The 27,740-nt window shown below is 39.6% G+C and overlaps 1 protein-coding gene across 1 annotated transcript; it reads left to right on the top strand.

The window, feature by feature from the left end:
* The first annotated feature begins 707 nt into the window (after positions 1–707).
* Positions 708–25,956, top strand: LOC119728248 (terminal uridylyltransferase 4-like). Its single transcript, XM_038200405.1, has 4 exons — positions 708–777; positions 17,389–17,629; positions 19,654–19,825; positions 24,762–25,956. The coding sequence occupies exons 2-4, from the start codon at positions 17,492–17,494 to the stop codon at positions 25,637–25,639; spliced, it is 1,188 nt and encodes a 395-aa protein (XP_038056333.1). The 5' UTR covers positions 708–777; positions 17,389–17,491; the 3' UTR covers positions 25,640–25,956.
* The last annotated feature ends 1,784 nt before the right edge of the window (positions 25,957–27,740 follow it).

Here is a 27,740-nt window from a genome sequence, read left to right on the forward strand (position 1 = left end):
AAAAAAACAGTGTCAAATGAAACAAATGCAAGAATCAAATGCAAGAAACATTGGTTCTTTCTGTCTCAAAAGAAAGTTCTCTTAAAGTGTCAAGTAGGTTTCAACTAACTAATTTCAATACTGAAAAATAAATTGCATTGCCTAAATACAAACATGTTATAATGATTAAACCTTTTTATAAGTCAAGAGCGTACCGGTAGTTTGAACAGATTTTAGTATGCAAATTTCATAAGAAATTATTACTGCATGTATGCCAAAGATATACAAAAATTTGAAATTTTAAACTTTTGAAAAGTAGGCGAATGATCTTATAAAATAAAACAAAAGTAGCTACAGGAACCCCAAATTTTAGTCCCCAAATTTGCTTGAAAAATTGTCCTGTCAATTCAAGTTATATACAAGCATGTATTATAGCATGGCTTATTAACTAAAACCAAATAATTCACTCTCGATTTCTTGACTGATCTCTCCATAATTATGTCGTGATTTCTAAGTGCATGGTATCAGATATTTGTATGAACAGTGTAAGCCTGTCAAGTAATGCCTGCATAATACTTTTTTGTGTGTAATTTTCCGCAATTACAATACATGTCACTTCAGTTTCTAGACAATTCTTTTAAAATTAGATTTGAGTTTATCTCCGTGTACCACAATCGGGTACATGTGGTCTACATTTTAATTTTTTTTTTTAATCTCTTTAACAGATACTGACTTTGATGATGTACGCTCTGACTTTGAAGAACGTTTCCCCTGTATCAGATTTAGCGATAAACAAAGGTAAATTATGTAATGTTATTGTCTCAATGCAATATTTGTTCATAACACCATTTTGCCTAATCCTGGCCAGTGCTGTAGTTAGGATGAGATTGTAGTGCAGGGCTATTTGCTCTAGAAGAACTAAAGCCGTGTCCGCACTGGACTTTTTTTGGTGAAGGTTTTACCGAGAGGAGGTTAAAATGAAAAATGGTCAAATGTGACTACTGTCCACACTTGGACTTTCAACTTGGACTTTCAACATTGAAAGCAAGTATACATCTTTTGCCAATTTCAAATTATAAGGCACTTTCGGTTTCTACCGAAAGGAAGGGTCATGTGATCTTGCACTTAATACCAAAAATGAAGACCCGGCAATATTGTATTGATTGTCATAACTAACTTTGTATTGAAATAATTTTTTATTGAAATAAAAGTTCAAATATATCAAATGACAAGGATCTATATGTCAGTTATATAAAACAAATATTGAGTGGCTTTAAATTATGAAATTGGAGGAACATTATCGCTCGGTAAAATCTGGGCTTTTCCTGTTCACTCGGCTTCGCCTTGTGAAATGAAAAAGTCCAGATTTTACCTTGCGATAATAGTCCTCCCATTCCACACTGATCCACTCAATATTTGTATGCTATCAATTCCCGTATAAAGCAAAATCAGATCTCTCACATTTGATATTATATTGATTTTCAAAGATTAAATCTATAAATCTTTGGTTGCTTGAAATCTGATACTTGGTGACATCATAGTGACGTCATTACAAGCAAGCTCGCGAGCTATGTGAACTGTGTTTGATGCAGAATCGGGATTATATCGGGATTATATTCCCACAGGTGTTGTCTTTATTATGGTCCTCATACCGGTATATATTAATTTTAAAGCGATTACTGCATCTTCGTCACACACATCAACAGATTTTTCATTTTAATCATTTTTCAATCTGCCGCTAGAGGGCTCCAGTGTTGGAATCAAGACCTCAAAGACCGAGACCGAGACCTCATAGTCCGAGACCGAGATGTCATTTAAAAAACACACACACAATAAGTAGCAAGTTGTGTACAAACGTGTGCACATATCAATGCAAATTTAATACCAAAACTCTTAAAAACTTGAAATAAATAACAACTAATGCTGTACCATGCCTTTAAAAAATAGCCGGGTACATTTTGGCAAGATTTTTTAATGGTTTGATATTCTTATGGTTTGACTAATTCATACAGGTAGTTTTTAACATGAAAATAACTATTAACCCTTACCCAACTGGACCCTCCAACGCATGCCATTATGTGCCTTAAGAAAATGGCATATGTTTTTTGCACGGCCCTCCAATATCTGCCATGTCATTTCAAGGGTAACTGGACAGGCACTCCAATACATGCCACAGAGAACAATGAGAGTCCTCTGATAACAAAGTGAGTGCCCCCAGCTGGTCAGTATCAGGCACCCTCCAGGGCCTCCAACTCCTGCCAATTGGAGCCTTCACTGTTAAGACAAACTATCTGCCAATAAACTGCAGCTGGAGGGCATTGGCATAACCAACTGACATGCAGTAAACTACCCTCAGAGAGTAAGGGTTAATAGTCACAGCAATTATACTTTGTTTCATCAACTTCAACATAACTGAACTTGTAAATTGTCAAACAACATGTAAGAAAAATTTCAACATGGCGAACTTGGCCCTCAGCCCAGCTACACACGGTGACATACCTCATCCTGGCTCTACATCTGTAAGGTTTTCCCTTGTTTAATGTTAATTCAAATTGACGGAAATGTTGGTTCAATTATTTTTGAGGTAATATTATATAAATAATTTACATAAGGCGGTAGGTACGTACTTTACTTTGTGGACACGACTTACGAGCCCGATGAAGGCTGAACTCGTCCCTGCCTGGTTGGTAATACGCTTCTGACTGAAACAAAATCTGCAGGTAGCCGAGTGCTTTCTTTTATCTGATGTTTTGTCCACAATCTATGTATCAGAGATGCCACTTTTCCGGTATTAACCGGAATTCCGGTTTTAAAAAAAAATCTCACAAAATTCCGGTTTTTCCGGCCGTCAAATTAACCAGAAAAGAAAAGAAGAAAACTGTGGAAATGCGATGATTTTTACCTCGATTTAGTACATTTTGCGCACGCATGGCACAACGTTGTTCGTTGAAGTAGTCTTAAAAACAGTCTTTGTGTATGTTGTTGCGGAGCCTGCATGCGATACAAGCGGCCAACGTACTTGCACGCGATATACAACAGCGCCTCGCGCGTGCTTCACCGCGTGCGGGCGTGTTGTGTGCTAAGCAAACGTAGCATTCAGCCTGGAAATCAAGTCTATCATTTCAGCTATCGGTGGTTTCTGATCGCAGTGATATATGTGAATACAAAAAATGCGGGTACCAACCATGTTTTCGTTAAGCGCATCGCGTAGTGCAAGGATCGTGTACACCGACAGCGTGTTGTGGAATCGTGCACGTTTTGTGTCGAATATTACGTTGAAAATTCGGGTAGGCAGAATAAATATTAGGAATATGGAAAAAGTCAAAGTGATTGAATGAACCGACAGCTTTAAAGGCCATAGAAGCAAAATTAAAAAATAAACAGAACTTGGCTTGGCTACAAGATAAAGATGACAATGTGGACTTTGTGTTGGACACGGAGTGGCTTTTGCACACGTACAAAAAAGTTCCGTTTTTTTTCAAGCAGCCGTTCTGTTTTTTTTTTCAAGCAGACCAAGTTCCTTTTTTTTTCGAGCAGACCCTGTGGCATCTCTGATGTGTGCTCCTTAAAAGCAAATTTTAGGTTTAACGAGTTGCTTGACATAATTTCTAATTTGACAAGACAGCACTTTATAATGATTAAACGTCAACTCAAAATAATTTCTGAAATATTTAACGTTACACCACGTTATACTACGAGCGAGAACGTTCCTGCATGGATGTTTACATGCAGTGACTACACACATCCACCGTGCGCAATGTATTTTTGCACACACGTGATTGACGTCACGACACACAGTTTGTTAACGGATTTTGACAAACAGTCCATGCTACTTACTAACTGAGCGGCGATATGCTAGCGATAAGCGTGCTCTCCATGCGGAAATTCTTTTGACATGCACTATGCGTTATGATTTACCCTGGTGAAACAGTGTTGACTCCATCAGCGGTTAATCAAATAATTGTCTTCAAACACTCTGGAATATTCAACAGGTCTCGTCAAGGTCTTGATCCGAGACCCTTGTCCAGGACCGAGACACTTGGAGTCGAGACCGAAACCACAACATTCCGAGACCTCAAAATCGTCTAGACCTGAAAAAAATGGTCTCGAGACTAGGTCGAGACCTCCAACACTGGAGGGCACTGTAATATTTTATGACATCATCGGTAATTGTTTTGTAAAGTTACTTGCCAGTCACTTGCCAGCAACCAGTATCGTTGAAAGCAAGTACACATCTTTTTCCACTTTCAAATTATAAGGCACTTCCGGTTTGGACCAGAAGGAAGGGCCACGTGATTTTGCATGCGCGAGATAATATAAAGATCCTGAATTATTCTATCAATTCCTGCAAAAGGTAAGTTCAGGTCTCTGACAGTTGATTTTATATTGATTTTAAAAGATTAAATCTGTTAATCTTTAACGTGATATCACGTGACCCACGATGACGTCATAATGACGTCATAATGAAATAATCACATCTTCAGTACGTTGTGTACTCATGTATTCAAATTCAGGTTGATAAAGGTTTTCATGTGGACAAACAGTTCTTGAAATGAATTTGCATAGGAGAATAGTCAACAAATACAAAAATACAATAGAGGTTGTAGGAACAACCACATGGTGTGGGCTATTGAATACTTCGGCATGCACATCAAATTAAATGCATGTTTGACTTTGTCAATATGCCGCTAGAGGACACTCTAACATTGTATGATGTCACCTGTAATTTTTTGTAAAGTGCAGCCTAGGCAGAAATTCACATCATTGAAAGCAAGTTCACACATCTTTTGCCAATTTCAAATTATAAGGCACTTCAGGTTTAGACCGGAAGGGTCATGTGATTTTGCACTTAATACCAAAAATGAAGATCCTGCAATATTGACCTATCGCCGTTTGCGAGTTAACCACGCCCCTTAGACAACGCTATGGAATGTTGTACGCTAAGTTTTGTTCGTCTCAGAATTTGCGCATTCTGCACCATTTGTATATGGTGTAATTGGACAATATTTCACAAGCTGCGTTGACGCGATTCTAACGCGATTCTTCCGCGATGGGTCAATTGTATCGGTTGCCATAAAAAACAAACAAATCTCTATCAGTTGATTTTGTTTTGATTTTCAAAGATTAAATCTAGAAATCTTTATTTGTTTGTAATATGATATTACTATACCTCATAAATATTCATCAGGCAACCATGGCATTTCATTGGGCCATTCTAGCTATTCAACCGTGTGAAAGTTTTTACTATCACCCCGCGTCTTTGTACGCGCGCGTGACGTGCAAAAACCAGGGAGGTACTATCACACACCTGGGTCGCAGCCTTAGATTTGTTCCAGTACTGTGTTATCTCTTTACCAACAGGGCATGTGCTTTACGTGCGTACCCTGAAGAACACCAGTGAGGACAGTTGCATGTGCCAGTCTATTACAGCATACATAAAAAATGGCGACCGGTGGTGCTCGCTTTGCGATTTTACCCGAGGAGGAACTTGATGGAAAATTTATACAATAATAATAAATGCAAGTGTTTTGCATGAATGTTTAAGTTATTAAATGACACAAACTTAACTTTCAATTCTGTATGTCTCCTTAATTAAATTAAAATAATGTCTCACTTTATCCAAATACTGCACAATCAAAAACATGGTGGAATGGAGGAATGAAGTACCGCAGCTGCCTGATGAATATTTATGAGGTATATTAAAACAAGTACAACGTGTTTTTGCGGTGAAATAGTGAAAACTAATGACTCCTCGGTGTTGAATGATTGGGACTACCGGTATCTCCCGAGGCGAATCATCCAACACCTCGGGGTCATTAGTTTTCACTATTTCTCGGTAAACCATGTTGTATTTGTATACTTGATGACGTCACTGTGACGTCATTACCAGAAAGCTCAAGAGCTATGTTAACTGTTCAATATATAGCCACATATTGATTATATCTCTCACTGTTGATTTTTTGGCAATTTTTAAGGTTTAAATGTCTTTTCATTGTAACTTCCGGTCTGATGACGTCATCATTTTTTTCATGCACAGGTCTTATCTGCATTAAGGTCATCATATATATTGATTTTGAAGCGATTACTGCAAATTTCGCCACACACATCAACTGAAAATGCGGTTTTGACATTTTTGGTGAGCTGCGAAGCTCGTGGGGTGACCTGAAAGAAACATCACCCCACTATTTTTAAAATAGAAAAACATCACCCCAGAAGAGAATCTTTAGCAAAAGGGCTAAAGGGAACACAGTGCCATCACCCCACAATTCCGTCCGGCCGACACGTCCGGCCGGCCGTCCGCATACAAATTACTATGTTGAAATTTTTGGTTCTAGCTAATTTGGTTAAAATAAAAAAGGAAATGCAGTTTACATGTACATGCATCATCTCTATAACTTCCAATTAGGTTCATTTTATGACAGTACATTTTATAATTTTATTGAGGAGTTTTTACCCCTCAGCCGAGAGGCTCGAAGGGTATTGTCATCTCCTAGGGCGTCCGTCCGTCCGGATGTCCGTTCTGACCATACCCCCCTTGTGGGGTGATGTTCCTTTCAGGACACATCACCCCATTATTTTCACAATAGAAAAACATCACCCCAGAAGGGAATCTGTAGAAAAAGGGATAATGGGAACACAATGCTATCACCCCACAATTCCGTCTGGCTGGAACGTCCGTCCGGGCAGCTTAGTTTCTGGATGATAACTTGAGTTACAAATGTTGTTTGGGATTGTAACTTCGGTAGGGGGTTGCCCTTACAAGTAGGCAATTTGGGATTGGTTTTGAGGTCAAAAGGTCAAAGGCCAAGGTCACCGTGGTGAGTTAAAGGTAAATGGTTTCCGGATGATAACTTGAGTTAGAAATGAGATTTTGTTCCTCTAACTTTGGTAGGGGGTTGCCCTTGGGAGTAGACAAGTTGGGATTGGTTTGGGGGTCAAAAGGTCAAAGGTCAGGGTCACCGTGGTGAGTTCAAGGTAAATGGTTTCCGGATGATAACTTGACTTAGAAATGAGATTTTGTTGTCTTACTTTGGTAGGGGGTTGCCCTTGGGAGTAGGCAAGTTGGGATTGGTTTTGGAGTCAAAAGGTCAAAGGTCAGGGTCACCGTGGCGAGTTCAAGGTAAATGGTTTTTGGATGATAACTTGAGTTAGAAACAAGATTTTGGAGTCTAACTTTGGTAGGGGGTTACCCTTGGGAGTAGGCAAGTTGGGATTGGTTTTGGGGTCAAAAGGTCAAAGGTCAAGGTCACCGTGCTGAGTTGAAGGTAAATGGTTTTTGGATGATAACTTGAGTTACACATGTAGAAATGAGATTTTGCTGTCTAACTTTGGTAGGGGGTTGTCCTTGGGAGTAGGCAAGTTGGGATTGGCTTTGGGGTCAAAAGGTCAAAGTTCAAGGTCACCGTGGTGAGTTAAGGGTAAATAGTTCTGGATGGTAACTTGAGTTAGAAATGACATTTTGGTGTCTAACTTCTGTAGGGGGTTTCCCATTGGTACAGACATGTTGGGACTGGTTCTGGGGTCAAAGGTCAAAGTCACCATGTTGAGTTGAAGGTTAATGGTTTCCGGATGATAACTTGACTCTGGCTGAGGGGTTTCAACAGCAACGCTGTTATTTTAATTCAAGAAAATGTTAAAGTTTTTAATTGTTACATGTACATGTACATACCGGTATAATATGTACATGTACATGTATATACCGGTATTATAACATGTACGTTAAGGAGAATACACGAGAAAGTGTGCATTCGTAATTTAAGAATTCACAAGGTGCAAAGCGCCGGGTAAATTCCTTAATTAAGAATCCACACTTGCAAGTGTATTCTTTGACTTAAACCATTGCGTCTAAGGAAGTAGGGGTTGGAGTAGGGATTTGGGTGGGTGGGTGGGGATGTGTAGGGGTGGGTGGGGATGGGTAGGGGAGGGTGGGGTGGGACGGGTTGGGCGATAGGGGTTGGAGGGGTTTGGGTGGGGTGGGGATGTATAGGGGGTGGGTAGGGACGGGTAGGGGAGGATGGAGTTTGTGGGTGTAGGGGTTTGGATAGGGAAGGGTGGGGAGGGGCAGGACATAGGGAATGTAGTTGGGTTGGGGTGGGGTAGGGATTGCAGTTGGGTTGGGGTGGGTGGGGATGTATGGGTCGGTATGGGTAGGGGGAGAATGGGGTGGGTGGTGGTAGGGGGTTGGGGTAAGGGAGGGTGGGAGAGATATGGATAGGAGTTTGGGTGGGGTGGGTGTGGGATAAGGTTGGTGATGGTGGTGTTTCTACATGTACATGTATACCCATTCTTTGTGGGGACTACACAAGAGTTCTCCCATGGTTATACATAGTGACCGAAGATGCTGTGAGGGCTGCACAACTGGGTCCTTATTACCCTAACAATGGAAAACTTCCCCATAATGCATGACGGCTAACCCATGTACACATGTATTTATTAGGACATTTGCTGACTTTTTATGTTGGCATTTCAAAACTTACCCCTACACCTTAGCACATCATCCCGAATCCTGATCCTCTCCCATCATGCCCATCCCCAACCCTACCTTCAGCTTCCCTTCCTGCCTTCAACAGCGAGCCATAGCGGCTTTGCCATTCTAGTTTAACCTGCCGCTAGAGGGCGCCCGAACATCTCATGACGTTACCGATAATGTTTTTGTAACTTTATTTCAACATACGCAGAGACTAACATCGCTGAAAGCTTGTTCATATCATCTTCCAATTTCAAATTAGATTAGATAGATTAGATTAGATAAGATTTCTTTATTGTCATGCTCAAATTTACATGAAAATTGATTTCCCATTGTACAATTAAAAATATGTATACATACAATAATTTAAAATGCACAAAACATGACAAATCCAAAATATATTACAACATGTACATGTATACAAAACACAGTTACTACTAAGGGAATAAATGAGTGTTCTGAAGGTATTATAACACTCTGTTTAAAACCGGTGTGAGTCTGGATGGGTAATTATCACTCATCCAGACTCACACCGGTTTTATAGAGAGTGTTTAATACCGACGGAACACATATTTATTCCCATTCATAAATACCTTTTTGGTCAAAAACCAAATCTTTTTGGTCCAAAACAAGTCAAAAACAAGTCAAAAACTAGATGTTGTTAACCATTTTGTTCAACAATTTTACTTCATGTTTTACGAAACACCCCTCTGATTATAATATGGAATGCCCTCCACAATTTTGTTTGTCGCGCATTCCACCTCCATGGTCGCGCGTACTGCGGGATGTCATGCAAAATGCAGCTGGGCTGGTGTAGTGAGAATTTCGGACCATGAAATACTGATTCACTTGTAGTACATTGCGCATGCATACATGTACGTGAGGAATGTGAACGTTCAACTAATGAAACGTTAAAAGGCACTGGATTTCATGGGAGTCCAAATTTCATGTGACACTGGAAAAGTGTTTAAGACCAGATAGCCATGACTTTATCATCCGTTTAAGGCCGGCCACGTGACGGGCTCTCGACCAATAGGAATGCGTAAACTGTCTTGGGTATTTATCTATATATATAAGAGAGAGTTTAACTCGGCCTCCGAGACGATGTTTGCTCATGAAAGGATCCGAGACCGCGGGCTCCCGCTGCACCAAAATCGCTCCACATCCGTGGAAAAATGCGGAGGGTGTCTTCCGCCGGGTCGGACGCTTCGGGTCGTCCTGATTTTCCCGTACGGACCGGCGATCCTTTTCGTCTATTTTTCGTGACTGCATTTTGCGCAGGAATTTGCCGTCGTGTGCGCTTTCACGTTGACTGCCTGGCTGCCCCCTGTCCTGGCTTTTCTGCGTGTCTAGACTGTGCGAGGTCAGCGGCTTCGACGTAGGGGTTCCGTTTACGTGTTCTACTCGGCCGTTCTGCAAAAGCGTTCACCAAATTGTGGTATGGGGTGACCTTGGTAAAATATTTTTTCTCCATGGTGCGTGGCCACCAAGTGCCCCTATTCTTTCGTATGCTTCGCTTGCCGCCCCTGCGCCGAGTGCAACGAATACTCAGAAGGACTACACATTAAGTATGCCTTGCGCGGTGTGACCAATCGAAAGTCTACACTGCGTGGTATTTCCGGGCTATGCAAAACTGTCGATGGCAACGCGTACTGCAGCCTGCTCCACACCCTGGAAACGAGGTTGGGTCTACGGTGCTCGCTATTTGAAGCGCAAGCATGTGACGTGATAGAGTGCTGTTGCTTCCATAATGTGTTTACAGCTCCATGCTTCCACCACCAAGGCTGAGCGTTGTGAGTTCGCTGCCCGCCACGTATAATTCAGTGTCGTGTTATAATTTCGGGGGCCTGTTTTGGGTCAACGAAGGATCGCCGCGGTCTCGGATCCTTTCAGAAGCAAACATTTCTCGGAGGCCGAGTAAAACTTGCTCTTATATATAGATGGTTGAACCAACTTGAATAAAAGTTGCATCGCAGACGGTCTCGCAAATTGTAAGAAGTTCAAGTTTACGTTTGTTGAAGAGTCCAATACTGAAACTTAATTATGACCTTCCTCCATGATTCAGACCGTTTGTAATTTTTTGGTAACACTCAACATTTTCATTTTAAATGACACCTTCACGTTTTATTGCATTATGATTTATTGTCAAACTCTACAACCAGCCTTCGCCTGTGTACTACAGTAACCTTTTCACTATGTTTTCCAAATGCAACTGCCTCACAAAAAGCCAATTTAACAGACCAACGGCAACATTTACAGACAGTTGCCATGGTACATAATTATCATGTGCGTACATCGACGGGGGACAGGGGACCCCCCCCCCCCACACACACACACACAGATTTTGAGGGGGGACATTGTTTGGTCTCCCCCCCCCCACACTTTTTCTTCCCCAAATAAAAATATTGTAGCCTACAATAATGATTCTATTGCTCAGAATACATGTAGCTGATTCAATTACTCAAAACTCAAAACTTTCACAGATGATCTTTTGCTCAAATTGGTTTTAGTGATCAGAAATTGCCTCAGATCACACCACAGAAATTGCTATTCTTTAACTGCATGTCTCCCCAACTATATCCCCCATTTACATTTAACTCCCCACATTTTCATCCCCAACACTACGCCCTACCCGATCTATGATCGGGTAAACCAGCTTGTGTATATATAATCATAAAAGCTCTAGGAGCAGTAAAATAGGATTTCGGGCTGTGGGGTGATTAGGGAAGGAAATGAGGAAATAGGACGGGACAGGATGGAAACAGCTGGGTCTGGCAATGTACAAAATGTATAGGGCAGGGTATGATTGACGGTGCCCGATTGGGTGCTTTTGCCAGCCCAACTTTTGAGTCTCATATGACGTCATCAAAAGTAAAAAATGCGCTTCCGTTAACAAGATGTCATATAAACTTGTACAAAACACTGGTAAACACTTAAGAATACATTGGTCCATCAAACAGCCATTACATGTGGCTCAATAGTTAACATAAAACAGTCGTAAAACCAAACACTCAAGAGGCGAGCTAAATATTTGGCGGGAGTTCCCTTTTGCACGCAATGATCCCCATGACCCTTTGTGACGTCATAATGACGTAATTGTAAAAAAGCACATCAGCAGTGGGTTGTGCATTCATGTATTGACAATTGAAGTTCATTTATGTTTTCATTTTGACAAACAGTTCTGGAGAAGAAATTGTCTTGAAGAATAAAATGAAGAATAGTACATTCGTACAATAACAATAAGGCCCAACACCTAATAATCACACAATCTATACCAAGCACGAAATGAGACGAAAGGGTACCCCCCTCCCAATCTCCCAATGCAAACCCTAGACTATTGTTACCTAACACCCCCTAAGATATCTCAATAGAATTCCTGAGATTCTGGTAACACAATGACCAACACAAAGGAGGGGGGTGGGGTTCCCTCCGTCTCATATTGTGCTACAAATGACAAAATCGTTGTGAAATTGGTGCGAAATCATTGCGACATCAGTGTTGTGGTCTCGAGACCGGTCTCGGTCTCGAGACCACTTTTTGCCGGTCTCGGTCTCGGGAGCTGTGGTCTCGGTCTTGGTCTCAGTCTCGGCCCTCTTTGGTCTCGATATTTTGGCAGGTCTCGAGTCGAGACCAGCCAAAAAGTGAGGGGGGCGGATTCCGCCCCGGCCCTTTTAGGGTTAAGTAAAGAATCAGTTTAGGGCAAATGTGACTGCAGTGTGATGCTAATGGACATGTCTCTCATCACTTCCTAGTGAGTGAGGCAAAGTCCAGTCACCATTGCTCCTCTTCTTATTTCTCGTTTTTATTGTGGGACGATCTGAAACAAACACTTCATAGCCATCCTCATTGATTCCAAATACAACTGAGATTTAAATCTTATGAATCAAGACTGAAACATTATTTTTACCGTCAGATTTTGTATTTTGAATATGGTGAACAATTCAACTCTTTTTCCCTAGAAATATTGGTGATTTTTTTTCTATTTTCCTTTTCAATTTTTCCTTTATTCATGGAGGCGGGAAACGTTGTTTTGTTTTTTCCATTATATTTATTAATGGATATTCATCAATTCGTAGACTGTTAAATTGGTATTAGTGGTGGACAGCTGAATTTTGTGATCTCTTTATTAAAATAGACACGACTTGGGAATAGAGTATGCAAATTACGTGAAATGTTCACAGTTACTACTCAATAACATGTTCTTTATCCCAGTTATATTTTTTACAAAATGGAGCGTGCCATTTTTTTTTTATCATACGGTCACTTTCTGTTTGACTCGCCATGTATTCATCTTTTCATCTGTGATAAACACAAATTGAGCTACTGCCATGGTCACACAAAAATAGAGTCTAATTGCCTGCCTCGTCTCCTTCCTAAATGTCAATTGCATTTGCATGAGTCGAGAAGAATTGTGTACCATTAATCGCTATATGCTGTTTACGACCATCACAATAAACTATTAATATATTGGCAATATGTCAATATTGCCATATTATTGCCATGCCATATTTTCAATGGGGAGCGCCAATAAAATCCTAAATTCATTCACACTATATTAACTAATGCGCCCTTGTCACGACTACTTCTTTAGGGGAAGACCGTTCGCATGTACATCACAATCCTTCTTTTTGCTAATGCAATTTTTTTTTACGGAATTTATTTTTTTGGGGGGGGGCTAGACAAAATTTGGGGGGGGGGCTACAGCCCCCCCCCCCCCCCCCCCCCCCCCCGTAGAACCGCGCCTGACATATTATGGTTTTTGATGTTGAAGCAAACAAGGCCTGAAGCATGCATACGCAAAAAGATTTCCGTAAAAGGTTGGTGTCCTGCGTTGCAATGCCCATCCAAACAAAACATTCAAACGTTGTCCCATTTCACTCCATAAATCTACCCGAGAACTATGGGGGCTTTGCGAAGCAGAGCCCCATAGAATGTTCAGAAGATGGAATTTTGCGTCGGGGTGATGTAAATCAAAGTAGGTTTTGCCCTTCAACAATGTATATATACACTGTATACTCAGTGTGTTACCTCCTGAGTGAAAGTTGGAAAAAATCACTCAGGTGGGACTTAAACCCACGACCTCCTGCTTTCTAATGCAGATGTCTTACCTCTCCACCACCGAGCTAACGGGATCAGTTGGCCGGTTCGAATCTAATGTACATAGCAGCGGGTACCGCATAAACTATTCATAAGACAGAATTTTTGTGTCGGGGTGATGTAAATCAAATTAGGTTTCTGCCCGTTAGCTCGGTGGTCGAGTGGTAAGACATCTGCACTAGAAAGCAGGAGGTCGTGGGTTCGAGTCCCACCCAAGTGATTTTTTCCAACTTTTACTCGGGAGGTAACATACTGAGTATACAGTGTATATATTGGTGAAGGGCAGAACCTAATTTGATTCCCATAGAAATGGGTAAACGTTTTTTATAACTGCTACATTTAATGTAAAAAAAAATACATGAAAATGCCCACAGTGCTCAAAAACCACTGTTAAGGTTGCTAAAACCCGCTGAAAATTTCGCCTCTAGACTTGTTTAATACTTTATACATTGCATAAAAATTCTAAATAGTGTAATTTAAATCAAAGCTAATCTAAAACAGAAGAGCAATTACACTGCAACTACACGTCTGAACACTAGCTTTTAGCCATGTCATGATTACCGAAATTAAATCATGTGGTCCTCTAAGTTTCTTCTCCCCGCCTGTACAACAATATTTGAAGAAGGCACATCATTTGTAAACAAATGACAATGAGCATGCGCCAATTCTTTTTTTATTGGTCTCTTGCAAGACACATTTTTTATCTTCTGCTTTTTTAAAACTACATCATTAATTACAAAGGTTTAAGGAAAAGCTTCCTTTTATTTTCTATATTCTAAACATCCTTGTAAATGTAATGTAAGACGAAAAACTCTGTTTCGTAACAATCAGCCACTGAACATGCAGAGAATATGTAATTTGGAATTGGTACCTACAGTGTGAAGTGTAATACATACACATGCCAATGATTGCTGTCACCCAGTGATGCCACGTGCGGCAGTACACAACCGAAAGATTTAATTGACAGGACTTGTGCACTCTGTGTTGTCATTTTGGTACTTCGGCTTTGCTTCGGCTTTGCTTCGGGAAAATAGAATGTCCATGGATCACCTCGGGAGGCTAGTTTTACTACACCACTCAAAGCATTCAATATTTGTATATGTGGAGAGTGGGTTCCAGGATATAACTGTACCATTGTACCGGGTAGCTTAGTGTGAAGTGCCTGCATGTAATTAAAATTTAAATTATGTTCCAAATAAACATTTTAATTTCAACGTAGCGACATACCTGTGTTTTCTTTATTACATTCACCAACATAAAAACTTGATAAAATACTTGACCTGGACATACTTGACTCAACATAGTTCCTATCCCGAAGTCAGTCGATCTCACAAGGGCAGATGATTATAGAGGAATCAGCCTCAGCTCTGTGGTTGCCAAGGTCTACAATCAGATGATTCTGAATAGAATCCGCCCAGTTCTCGATCCTCTGCTGCGCAAAAACCAGAACGGCTTCAGAGAGAAGAGGTCCACAGTCTCACAGATATTGGCTCTGAGAAGGACCATCGAAGGAGTTAACAGGAAGCATCTCCCAGCTGTGATGACCTTTATCAACTTTAGGAAGGCGTTTGACTCGATCCACCGAGGGAAGCTCATGGAAATTCTGCAAGCCTACTCTTGCGCCCTATTTATTTGTCATCGCCCTAGACTATGCTCTGAGGCGAGCAATCATGGGGAGGGAGGAGCTGCTGGGTTTCACTCTCTCACCTTTCACCAAGGCAAAGCAGACGGGTGAGTGCTGTTGTAGAGACCGACTTTGACTTTGGGGATGACATCACTCTGGTCTCGGATTCAGTGCAAAAGGCACAAGCTCTGCTTCTCAGCGTGGAAAGAGAGTGCAAAAAGATTGGCCTGCAGATCAATGCCAAGAAGACGGAAGTCATGTGCTTCAACATCGACACTGGGGATGTGAAAATCAACACCAAGGATGGCACTACCCTAGCTGTAAGAGAAGATTTCATATACCTGGGCTCCCACATCAGCTCAACAGACAAGGACATCCGAGTAAGGAAAGCACAGGCTTGGAAGGCTTGCCAAAACCTCAAGAAGATCTGGAGGTCTATGATGCCGGATAAACTCAAACGAGCTCTATTCCGTGCATCCGTGGAGTCCATCCTACTCTACAGCTCTGAGGCATGGACCCTTACTACAAAGCAAGAGGCTCGACTCGATGGCTGCTACACTCACATGCTGAGGATGGCTCTAGACGTGAGTTGGAGAGACAAAGGCAGGAATGAGGTGCTCTATGGCAACCTGCCAAGGATCTCTACAACTATCAGACTTACGCGTCTGCGATTGGCTGGTCACTGCGTTCGGCATCCAGAGATAGCTGCAAGCCACTCATCTTATGGGAACCCACTCATGGAGTAGCCTCTCGAGGTGGGCAGACGCTAACCTACGTGGACCAGCTGCGTCGTGATACTGGGCTACCTTCCACAGCCGAGATCAGGACGGCCATGGGAGACTGTGATGTGTGGCGTGCCTTTGTTGCAGTCTGACGAGAGTCGACTTGATATGACCTTGATTCAATTTAAAAAACAAAGAGTTTTGTCTCAAAGACCATTTTGCACCATAAACAGCATAAAATATGCTTAAAGGTATCTCTAATGCTTGAGGGGCTTTGGTTTAAGATAAACAGTTATCAATAAAATCAACATTATCAAGCAAAAGTCAGTTTGGGTATAGTTTGGGTGACTTGGGATAAAAAAAACTTGGTTACTCAAGTTACATTTTTGGTTACATTACAAAAGTTATTCACGTTACAGAATTTAGTTGGCTTTTATCCTAAAATGTGTGTATTAGTATCAACAAAAGACTTATATTTATATCAGTGTTCATGCGAAGGAGGTAACTCACGTTACATTTTCAAAAAAAGTATAAAATGCTACTTTTTGATATTTAAAAATGGATGACAGCTGTGAATTTACATATGTTTCGGAGATTAAGATTATCATTCATGCTAGAAATAAAGTGGTGATTGAAATTTCTCTAATTGCATTTATAGCAATCAAGGTTTAAACTTTACCAAATTCTTAGAGTTCTTTGCAGTAACAAATTATTTTTCACTTTACGACACGATTTCTCAAAAAATGTTTGATAAGATTGGGTTTTCTTTGTTAATTTCACATACTTGAATGTATAATCTGTAATAAAAATGTGAAACTGGGTTAAAAAAATTTACTTTTTTTTCTTAGCCATGTCCATCAAACTGTGGAATTGCCAACTTAAAGGGAATGTACAACATTTGCTTTTGCTGCAATTTAAGAAATAAATGGATTCATCAGAAATAAATGGATTGGAGGATTAGTATGTTATAGCAAATATTGTTACACTGACCGGTTTCACGTTTTGGGTGCATAGATGCTGGAAAAACCAAGAAAACCAATCATATTCTTGTAGTCTGTTTCCCTGACCCCACTTAAGATAAAACGGATCAATTTATAGACTTTGGGGAATTGTAAGATCAGAGAATCAGTCTAGCAGGCTTGTAGTCTTCACAGCTGTGTAATCAATTTCAAAGAAAATGCAGACGATCAAAATATGAAAAATTAGGAGCACCTTAAACTTTTATCACCTGTTTTGCTTGCCTTTCCTCTCAGTAGAGATTTTTTTTCTATTATTTATTACCGCTAGATGAATGCCATAGAAATTTGTGCCTCGTAAATGCCAGTCTCTTATTATTAATTGTTAATTTTAAATTTGTCCAAAGTGTTTTTGAAATTGAAACGTAAATTAATGCACTGAGAAAAAATACATTTTATTGAATTCAAATTAATACATTTGTATGTAATTGATAAGTTGTATTGATAAATTTCCTGCTTTCCTATTTGTACATTTTTTGATAGTGGTTTCAGATGTGAACTAAGTACAAGTTCACTCTCTGCCCTCAAGACATCAAAGTTACTCGCTGAATACCGGCAGTTGGATCCTCGAGTGTATTTGCTAGCCATGGCTTTTCGGTACTGGGCAAGACTTTGTGGCTTGGACAGTCAGTCAGATGGCAGTATGCCTGCATATTCATTTGTCTTGATGACTATCTTCTTCCTTCAGCATTGCGACCCACCAGTAGTTCCAGTTCTCCAAGAGGTTCGAAGAGGTTTTTTTTTTCGTTTTTTTTTTTCTCGTTAACATTCACAAATTTTAACTTGCATTTATTTCTTCAGTGTATCTGGCCTTAAGATTTATTTTTGTGTTTTGTGAAATTAGCTTCAGAAACTACTCTGTAAAATTAGTTAGTGTATTATTATTTTTTTTTTTTTTACCAATTACCGATAAATATCTTTGCTGCAGATGTTACAGCTACATGTATCTGAAAGACTAGTGGACAATTTTAAAGACACGTGGAAACACTGGCAATAACCCAGAATTGTACCGGTACCTAAAAACCTTGCTCAAAGTGAAGAAAAGACTAGTACTTTTATACCGTGGGAAATTATTCCTCCTAAAATGGTATCATTCGAAAGATTTTTTATGTGCTCATACAAAAATCAAATAATTTGATACCTGTTTTAATGAAGTAATGTAAATTTATCCCTATATTATACAATATAGTATGGTTTGAGGGTGGATAGTCGATATTATACAACACCTGAATAAATCCCCGTCATCTGATTGGTGAATTGTAGATCACGTGACATATTATTATTCGGTATAATGCACGGTGCGACCATGCGTTATACCCATGCGTTATACCGTTTCACTTTGCGCTTGTTCCATGACGCGGTATTTGCGTGCAAAATGCATGCTGGTGTGCGCGATCAGCGTAGCGCGTATTGTTCCAAAGAGCCAGCGCTACAGCGTTTGGTTCAAACATTTTCGTGAAGGGGTAGTTCAACATCTTTGAAATCAAATAAATTGTAGTTTATAATTTACCAATCAAATGACGAGAATTTATTCAGGTGTTGTATAAAACAAATAACGAATGTTTTACGTTCGTGCGATGGAAAGAATAATTTCATTCGGTGACAGATTGAATGTTCTATTCCACTCGGCTTCGCCTCGTGCAATAGAACATTCAATCTGTCACCTCATGAAATTATTTTTACCATCGCACTCACAAACATTCGTTATTTGTATATTAGCTCCCAAAGGTATCAGAAAGTTAGTTTCGCCGAGGGAGCTTGTTTGACTACTTGCAATACCGAGGTAACCTAATATCGACTAAGTCCAGTTCCCAGACCAAAAGATTCTGACTATTTCTGATGAATGTTAGGTCAGGCTGCTGCTTGTATCTTTACAAAATATATATACAGTCATGTGACTAAAGAAGGAATGCCTCCTTTTTCTTACAGAAATATCAAAATCTACAACATAACTGTACGGTATATGAAGCAAGTGATTTATTTTATAAATTTGATCGGAACATTAAAAACTATAAGTGATAAAGCGAATTCGGAAACAAAGCCAAGCTTTGAAAAATGTCATCTTGTTTATTTTTAGCTGTGGTTACTGCCTGACCTACAATTTAGATGTGAGCATCAGGAATAATTTTCGGGTCTGGGAACCAGACTTATATCGACTTTCCACCCGAAATAAACCATGTTGTATTTGTTTTACTATACCTCATAATATACTATATTCATTTGCCGAATTTTTCCCGTTGCAGTATGCACCGCGTGAGAATAAAATCTTTGGAGAAACTTGTCCAGCTCACCAGAAGAATATTTTTCCTCAACCTCAGAAAAGTTCAGTTTGTTTGCAATACAGTAACTCCTGAGAGTTTATACCGCATTGTGGGCATCTTTTGTAATAGAGGATGCATCTTTATTGTCCACAATATTCTCCAGTTCAGCATCATTGAGCTCGGGAAAACAGTAACTAACATTTACGCGTGCAACCAACATTCTTTTCATTTGGCGATGTTTGCGCATGCGTATTACACCCATGGGACAGATTGCTTCGTAAAGCACATGCATAGTAGACTACGCATGCATATTTACCCTTTGCGTGAATACTCGAGCATGCGCTGGGTAAACAACAAAAATAGCATTTGGCACGTGATGGTGAATGGACCATTGAGAGTTCGGCTCTTGATCATGAATTTGTATTAGGCACTGGTTTAGAAATGTGTATATCATATTTTTTTTGTATATACATGTATGTGTTTAAAGGATGAAACTTTGGAACGCCAAAACACTGACACCCTTGGAGAATTGTGGATCAAGATGCTACAATTCTATACAGTCGACGTGGCAGTGGAGGAAATGGTCATCTCTGTGAGAAAACGGGAGCCTATCAGTAGAGAAGAGCTAAAGATTCCTAATAGAAGGCTTGTTATTGAAGGTAGTCAATTTTTTATGTTTAAATATTTTATTCTGTTCTAGTGCTCACTAACTTGATTGAGTATTGGGACAACCTTGTCTATGACAAAGGAATATAAGTGGGATAAAGCAATCTTTAACAATGGAGGACAGGTGTGGCCATTGTCAATGTTCTGAGCCATAAGACAAGGTGCAATAAAAGTGGCAAGATGGTGTAATCAAACTTTGTTCTCAATACATTTCTACCCCCCCCAAAAAAAAAAAATGAAAGGGAAAAAAGGGAGGGTTGTACACAATAGTTTTATTAACTTCCAAATTGCCAATGGGTCGTATGTATAAAAACTAGCATTTGCTATTTTTAAGTATTTACTTGCATTTGTATGAATAAAAATGAAGCAAATGCTTTTACTTGAAAGCATTTGCTGAAAGCTAAAAATATTTACTCTTTACTTGTTAGCAGTGTTGTAGTCGAGGCCCTAACCTCCGAGGCCACAACCTCCGGGGCCAAGGCCGAGGCCACCATCTCCAAGGCCAAGGCCGAGGTTGAGGCCAGCTATTAAAACACGTAATAAAATATAAATCACTAAAACAAGGCTAAAATTTTGTTAGATTTGTAACATCTTTTTAGTTGAATTCACTGAGTTTTGGAGTGCCCGGCTTACAAACTTTACAGCTTGCAATGTGTTTCCTCTTACCATGATCTTCAAATTCTTTGTAGCCATTGTATCCAAATAGGATGATCCAAGAATTTGTGATCATTTTGATGAACTGAGTGATATCATGCACGCACGTGGAAAGCTGAAGTGTAGGACAGACATGCATGCGAAGAACGGGTTGGTTCCCTGTCCCATTATCGCTTTGGCTACTGCACTTGTGACGTTCACTCATTCAGGGACGTACGTCGGACGAGTGTAGCTTGAATTTCCAGCGTTAATGGCTAATGACGTCATTGGCGTGACATGGAGAGATTCGCCAGTAGCACTGGAACGAAGCCCCTTACTTAGTTGGCGGTTTTTGCTATTTTTGCAGATGATTTCAATTTCTGTTCAAATTACAAATAAAAAGTCCCCTATGTGACTGTAGATTTATCCTTATTGCAGCAGAGGATCCATGCAAAATGCGAAAAGAATCAAGTCGAGCAAGATAAAAAGAGATATTTTCAGTGCAACTTCCGGGTGTGTACAAAAAAAATCCCCGGTTCATAAACACACACACGTGCAGGGCCTGCGCCAGGGCCGTATATGTGTGGACAAAATCGCATCCGAAGATCATTCACAACAGTCACAGGGCCGTATCATATTATTAATGTGGAGTAGAACAGCCAACAGCCCTTGGTCTACAGACTGTACTGTGTATGTCGAATGTAATACTGACCCGGCAGCAGTAACATGTACTACTCAGCATAAATAATCGAGGCGCCCTGTGATTAGCTGTTCTGATCTTCGGATGCGATTTTGTCCCCGCATATATACGGCCAAAGCGCAGCCTAGGCAAAGATGCTACGTACGTGAGTACGTTCAATGCAACCATTACCAGTGTTCATTCGTGCGTACATTGTGTATGCTTTCGTTTTATGGAACCCACTGCAGCAGAATCTCGAAGGTTTGATATCGTAAAAAATTATAATTAGTTGAAATAGAAACACAGAGCCTGCTTCCACCAATTCGCCGAGGCTGGAAGGCTCCGAGGCCTCCAGGACGAGGCCATGCACTCAGAGGCCGAAGCCGAGGCCATGAAAATCGGCCTCGAGGCCGGCCTCCAACACTGCTTGTTAGCTTTTGCCACACTAGAAGTGTTTACTTCATTTCGTATGAATAAAAAGGAGTAAATGCTTCAAATTTCAAATATTTACTGGTAATTTTTTCAAGGCTGGGTTGGGGCAACATTGAAAATATAACGCATACACTTCTGTGCAAAAAAAAATGCTTCATTTGTTAATATTAATCCCCCCAAAATTAACACAAAACATTAATAAACTACATATAATACCGTATACTGTATTTTGTATAACATTTATGCAAAATTTAAATACTTTTTTATTATTAATTTCATTACTAGAAGAAACGATAATTTTGCATTTTGTTCATAATGTGAGAAGTGTTAGCGTGATATTCAGTGCGGTATAGAATAATTAAGGATACATTTTATCCAACGGCACCCTGGGGACTGAACAAACTGAAATCATTTTTTTAAAGTTTATTAGGTCACCAATCTTTGCAAAGTATTATAATATTACTAAATGTACCATTAGGGAGACATGTTATCATAATTTCTTCGATAATAGGGAGACACCGGTCATTAGGGAGACACATAACTGTCTCACTAATGGCACAGCCCCCCTTTAGAGGCAAATTTTACTGTTGCAATTGAGTTATATTTGTTGCTCGTGGTCTATTTAGTAAACATACCGACATTCATGGAAAAAGGACAAGGAAATATTGGATTAGGGCACATTTAAGTATGAAAAATTTTGTGCACCAGTCTATGGGAAAGTCTAATGACCTGTTCCCGGTAATTATTATTTTTTTATATTTCAATTAACAAAACTCTATGTGTATTGAATTTTGGTATGATTTTACCCGTTTTAACACGTGTCTGTGATTTTTTATGCAGTTGTGACATCTACAGGACACTGTGGACCTTTATAATTTCCATGAATGATGAAAGTATATTTCTGTATTCTGCAACTGGCAAAAAGTGTCATGATTTCTGCTGGTTTTGAGGATCAAATGTACTACTACATGTACTGTATGCATCACCTTGAATTGGACTATTACCCTACGTGTAAAATGTTGATTTATTCGGTTGAGTACCGGGACGAATTAGAATAAATCTACTTTAGCATTGATATGTAAATGAGATATGGTAGAGTGGTTAAGGGCGGGTAATTTGAATAGCAGGATTTGAAATTAGCGGTAGCCCACTAGCCAAATGCTAGTCAAAACAGCGGCGGGCTAGTCAAACTATTCCTTAAGTAGCCTGGCTGGCGAGTGAAAAAAATTATTGGGATACGCAGGGTTTGACCTTAAATTTTTTGTTCACTAGCCAGCCGGGCTACTGAAACAGACTCCTAACTAGCCCGCATGTTTTTTTCTTTTATAGAGTGTCTCATATATTTTAATAGAATTTGGTTATATAAATTAATAAATTATTATTATTACTATAACAGCATAAACAACAATGTGCATACATGTATAACATGTATAGAGCCTGACATTTTGACCCCTGGTGGTGCGCACCAGGGGCCCTCGAAAAGGAAAATTAACGTGAAAAAGTCAAAGTTTTTGAAATTGGAATTGCATGTGTGGACACTGAAAAATCACATGACATGAAAGAGAAATCTCGTGCCAAAATTGACCTCTCACTTCCGAAAACTTCCGTGTGGACTCATGGAACTCGATCACTTATTCAAGCATGACAATTTGTGAAATAATTTTGTGGCGGTCAATGGGTAAAAACTGAAACAGGAGACAAAAATTTCTTTTGGAACGGACAATTTTTTGAACAAACTTGAAGGAGTTATTTTCATTTACAAACAAATCTAAAAGGACCGTTGATCAGAACTGTATTAAAACGTGATCCAAACGAGCCTGAATAAATCTGGAATCCGTCAGATGTAAGTAGGTAAATATTCGCGTCGTTATCAGTTTCGTTCTCACGCAAGTACGCGATGTGAATACAGACTTGATCGAACAAGGAGACATAAGTACGAAAATAGGTTGTAAGGAATTTACCCATTTCCAACTGATGTCTCATCTATTCTGAGGCAATTCTGTCAGTGTTTTAATAAACAGATCTAATAATTTAACCCTTTTCAACAGTTGATCAAATTTCACGCAAATTGATACAGGTTTGCTTTCTGAATTTAATGATTTCTTCCTGTCATTTCATCTTTGCCGTATCCAGCGGGCTACCGCTAACTTCGAACCCTGGATACGGCAAAGATGGAAAGCTCATTTGGATCACGTTTTAATACAGTTCTCATCAACGGTCATTTAGATTTGTTTATAAATGAAAACAACTCCTTCAAGTTTGTTCAAAAAATTTTGTCTCCTTTTTCAGTTTTTACCCATTGACCGCCACAAAATTATTTCATAAATTGTCATGCTTGAATAAGTGATCGAGTTCCATGAGTCCACAGGGAAGTTTGCGGAAGTGAGAGGTTAATTTTGACACGATATTTTCCTTTAAGTCATGCGATTTTTCAGTTTCCACACATGCAATTCCAATTTCAAAAACTTTGACTTTTTCACGTTAATTTTCCTTCTCGAGGGCCCCTGGTGCGCAAAATGCGAAAGTATTGTTTCTTCTAGTCATGGAATTATTAATAAAAAATTTTTGAATTTCGCATAGTGTTATTCAAAATAAAGTGTGTGGTATTAATTAAAAGTAGTTTATTAACTTTACTCCTTTTCATTCATACAAAATGAAGTAAACACTTCTAGTCTTGCACAAGCTAAAAAGTATTATTTATTTTTTTAATTAGCTTTTAGCAAATGCTTTTACTGGAAAGCATTTGCTAAAAGCTAATTAAAAAAAAAAAATCTTTTTACTTCATTTTTATGCATACAAATGCAAGTAAATGCTTAAAAATAGGTAGTAAAAGCACATGCTAGTTATTATACATACGGCCCAATACTTAAATAGTTCTGTTTTTTGGTTGCTTTTCTGGGGGGGGGGGGGGGGGGCAGGCAAGCGCCCCCCCCCCTTGCCTCCCCCTCGCGACGCCCATGCATATTGATCAATAAAAGTCGAATGGGGTCATTTTATCTTAAATTTTAAACTTTTTAACTTTTATTTGAAACCTCCAACTAGGCAAGTATAAACCTTACTCATTCCATCAAAATTACTTCCAAAAATTTAGATAGACAAAAGATCTATTATCAGATTGTTTATCTAAGTAGTTGATAATTCTTGAGTAACATTTTACTTTTTAGTTTCTGTTTTGTGTTCCTTAGATCCCATTGCCATCAACAAGAAGAATATTGCCAAGTCACTTAGCTCCAACACTGTTTTTCAGTACCTGATTGACCGACTTCAACAGGCTTTGCTTTATTTTGGCAAACCACAGAAGGCTGCATGTACATGTAGAAGTAATGCTGTGAGTGGTTCAAAAGCAACCAAGACAACAAATGCTAGAATTGACAGTTCAAAGGCCATCCAGACCAACAGAAAAAGCTCAGAGGATACAGTGACCAAGAATGTGGATACCATGAATACAAGTATTCAAACCACCAAGCAATGCATTGAATTGGACACTAAAGATGAGATAGCTAACCTTGAACAAATACCTATCGGTAACACAGGTGTGAGCAGGGCTATACCAACAATATCAATGATGAGTGGTCTTTCAAGAAACTTACAGTTGCCACCTTCCAAGGACTCTACCAAGTCTGTATCAGCAAAACTGAAAGGAAAGTCAGGGAATGATTCGGAGCTGGAGTCTGCTTGCAGGAAAAGTACCATTGGAAGTGACTCTGATATTGAGGATTCGCTAGTTACTGATTCCACTGAAAAGGATGGTTCAACAAGTGATGTTGACCTTCTTGATGGACATTTAAATACTGCGCGTTTGCAAAATTGCATTGTACCAGACAAACAGTATTGTTCAGCTGGATGCGGGGATGACGTTATGAGGCAGCAACAGGTGAAAAGCATTGTTGAAGTTGATACACAGACAGACATGAGCAAGTCTGAGATTTCTCTCTGCCATCATCATTTCAGATATGCATTTAATGAAAAGATTCTAACTGGTGGCATAAAAGTCGTCGTCATTTGCAATGGTTGCGGAAAAGAAGGACATAAAGTTGCAGTAAGTATTTGTTCATTTTCTTAAGATTGTGCCTTTTATAAAAAAAAAATTGAAACTGTTTGGATAGAATCTTTTTGAAGTGAAGATCAAAGGATGGCAATTTAGTTTGCAGAACTGGCATGTTCGTGTAGCTTACATGCAATTATCCATCTTTTCCCCATAACATTTGATTGAAAGTACTGGTCTCTTCAAGCAGTTTATCAGATTTAGGAAACAGAGCATAAGGTATGAACATTATTCATGTGACCCTGTGAGGACATTGACTGGAAGAGTAGTACAGTGAGTGTGACTCGGACTACCGATATGTTGACATCATCTGTTCCTACCCGACTGCCTGTGTATGTCACTCTGACGTTATTTTAAGATGGCTTTGACCTCAGCTTTTCAGAATTTTGGGGATGAATGCTCCAGATAAAAACAATTTCGGTGTCAGTATAAAACAGTTCACTTAACATGCTAAATTCACCTTATCCTGACAGTGCATGGTTCCGTCCAATAACAATGGCGGTTTAAAAGGGGATTTAAACAAATATTTTCTGGAAAAATTGAAACATATTGCAAAAACCTAGGAATGATTTCATCACAATAACTCAAGTTACACTACAGTATTTCAGGAACCTTGATGGGTAACTTGCACAGTCATTTCTTTTTCCAGGGATACGTGATCCTTCAACCTTGTAATCGCACTGACAATTGGATGCGAACTAGGGTTCGTCGATATCAGAATTTCAATAATTGATATATCGGAAATCCATATATTCGATGTATCGATTATCTCCATGTATAAGTTAAAGGCCATAAGGATGACACTTGATATCAAGAAAAACCAGTGTTGTTGACTTGAGTCGCTGATTCGGACTCAAGCCGGACTCAATACGCTATTTTTTGACTTGAGACTTGACTTGACTTGAAAAAAAATATGACTTGGAACTTGCTTTGACTCAAATAAATTTGACTTGCTGACATTAACATGTTTCTTAAAGTTACCAAAAACACAAACCTCTGGGCGTTCATGCGTACTAGCATAGTCGGTTGAAAAGAATGCAGATATACATAGCGAATTAGCAACCAGCACGCGATAGCTGGGCATCCTAAGCCTGCCACACGTCATGTACATGACTAGTACTATGCGTGTGTTATGGACAACGTATCATACCCGACCTCGTGCATGCGAGGTGAAGTTTGTGCCGTGCATAGTCTGAGTACCATCCGTTGTTAAGCCCCTGTCACATAGTAGCGAATAGAGCTAACTTATGCCTAGTGTACTGAATTTTTCTCTCGAAATTTGGCAAAGTCCAGATACGCTCAAATTCTCGGCCCAAATCTTCTTTTTTTTTTAGCGAACTCCTGACGTATAAGACGAATGCCCAACGAATGAGGAACAAATGCTGAGCATATAACTAGCGTCCATAGTAACAAATGACAGCACATGCGTAGCGTCCATCCAACGAATGCTGAACATACGCAACGAATGGCCAGCGTATGCCTAGCGTGCTGCGGCCAGTCACGTGACGTGTCTCCGCTGACCCATAAATACGCTCTCCAAGTCCCCGTCGTCACATTCGTTAGCCATTTGTTAGCCAAACTCTATGTATACTCTATGTTGGGCATTCGCTATATGACAAAGATCCTTGAATTGGACGTATATGTCCGAACAGCTGACGAAGAAGCAACCTACACCCAACAGGCGAAATGTTCACACAGCGAATGCTCAATAATTGTTAAATATAAATGTAATATTGTTCTTTTAATCTCCTTACATGATGCCACTTTGATACAGCCATACGGTTGCGAAGGGCGATTTCTAAAGCTTACGTAACACTTTATTTTGAATGAAGCTACTGTACATGTGCACAGACATGTTCACGTTGCCGGGTGAAATCTTCAAAAATTAATTTCTCCCGTTTGGAAGACCGTATCTTCATGCAACTTTCAGGATTTATTTCCCCTATAATGATCCAGGTATGTGTTAAAAGTTGCTGTGATATGTTCATTACTTTTCGTTGAAATTGGAAAAATAGGCCTCGCTACGTGCAATTTTGAAAATTATGAAAAAAACATTGGCGTGCGCAATATCGATCAATCTTTTCAAGCCTCACGAATATTAATGAGTTCCTATCCATTA

The sequence above is a fragment of the Patiria miniata genome, unplaced genomic scaffold (genome assembly GCF_015706575.1).
Source record: "Patiria miniata isolate m_02_andy unplaced genomic scaffold, ASM1570657v1 HiC_scaffold_20, whole genome shotgun sequence".
In the NCBI taxonomy this organism is placed as follows: Eukaryota; Metazoa; Echinodermata; class Asteroidea; order Valvatida; family Asterinidae; genus Patiria; species Patiria miniata.

Coding starts and splice junctions, on each gene's coding strand:
- LOC119728248 (XM_038200405.1), top strand. CDS start 17,492: ATGGCTTTTCGGTACTGGGCAAGACTTTGTGGCTTGGACAGTCAGTCA. Junction 17,630..19,653: donor TAGTTCCAGTTCTCCAAGAG/GTTCGAAGAGGT, acceptor ATGTGTTTAAAG/GATGAAACTTTGGAACGCCA. Junction 19,826..24,761: donor TAGAAGGCTTGTTATTGAAG/GTAGTCAATTTT, acceptor TGTGTTCCTTAG/ATCCCATTGCCATCAACAAG.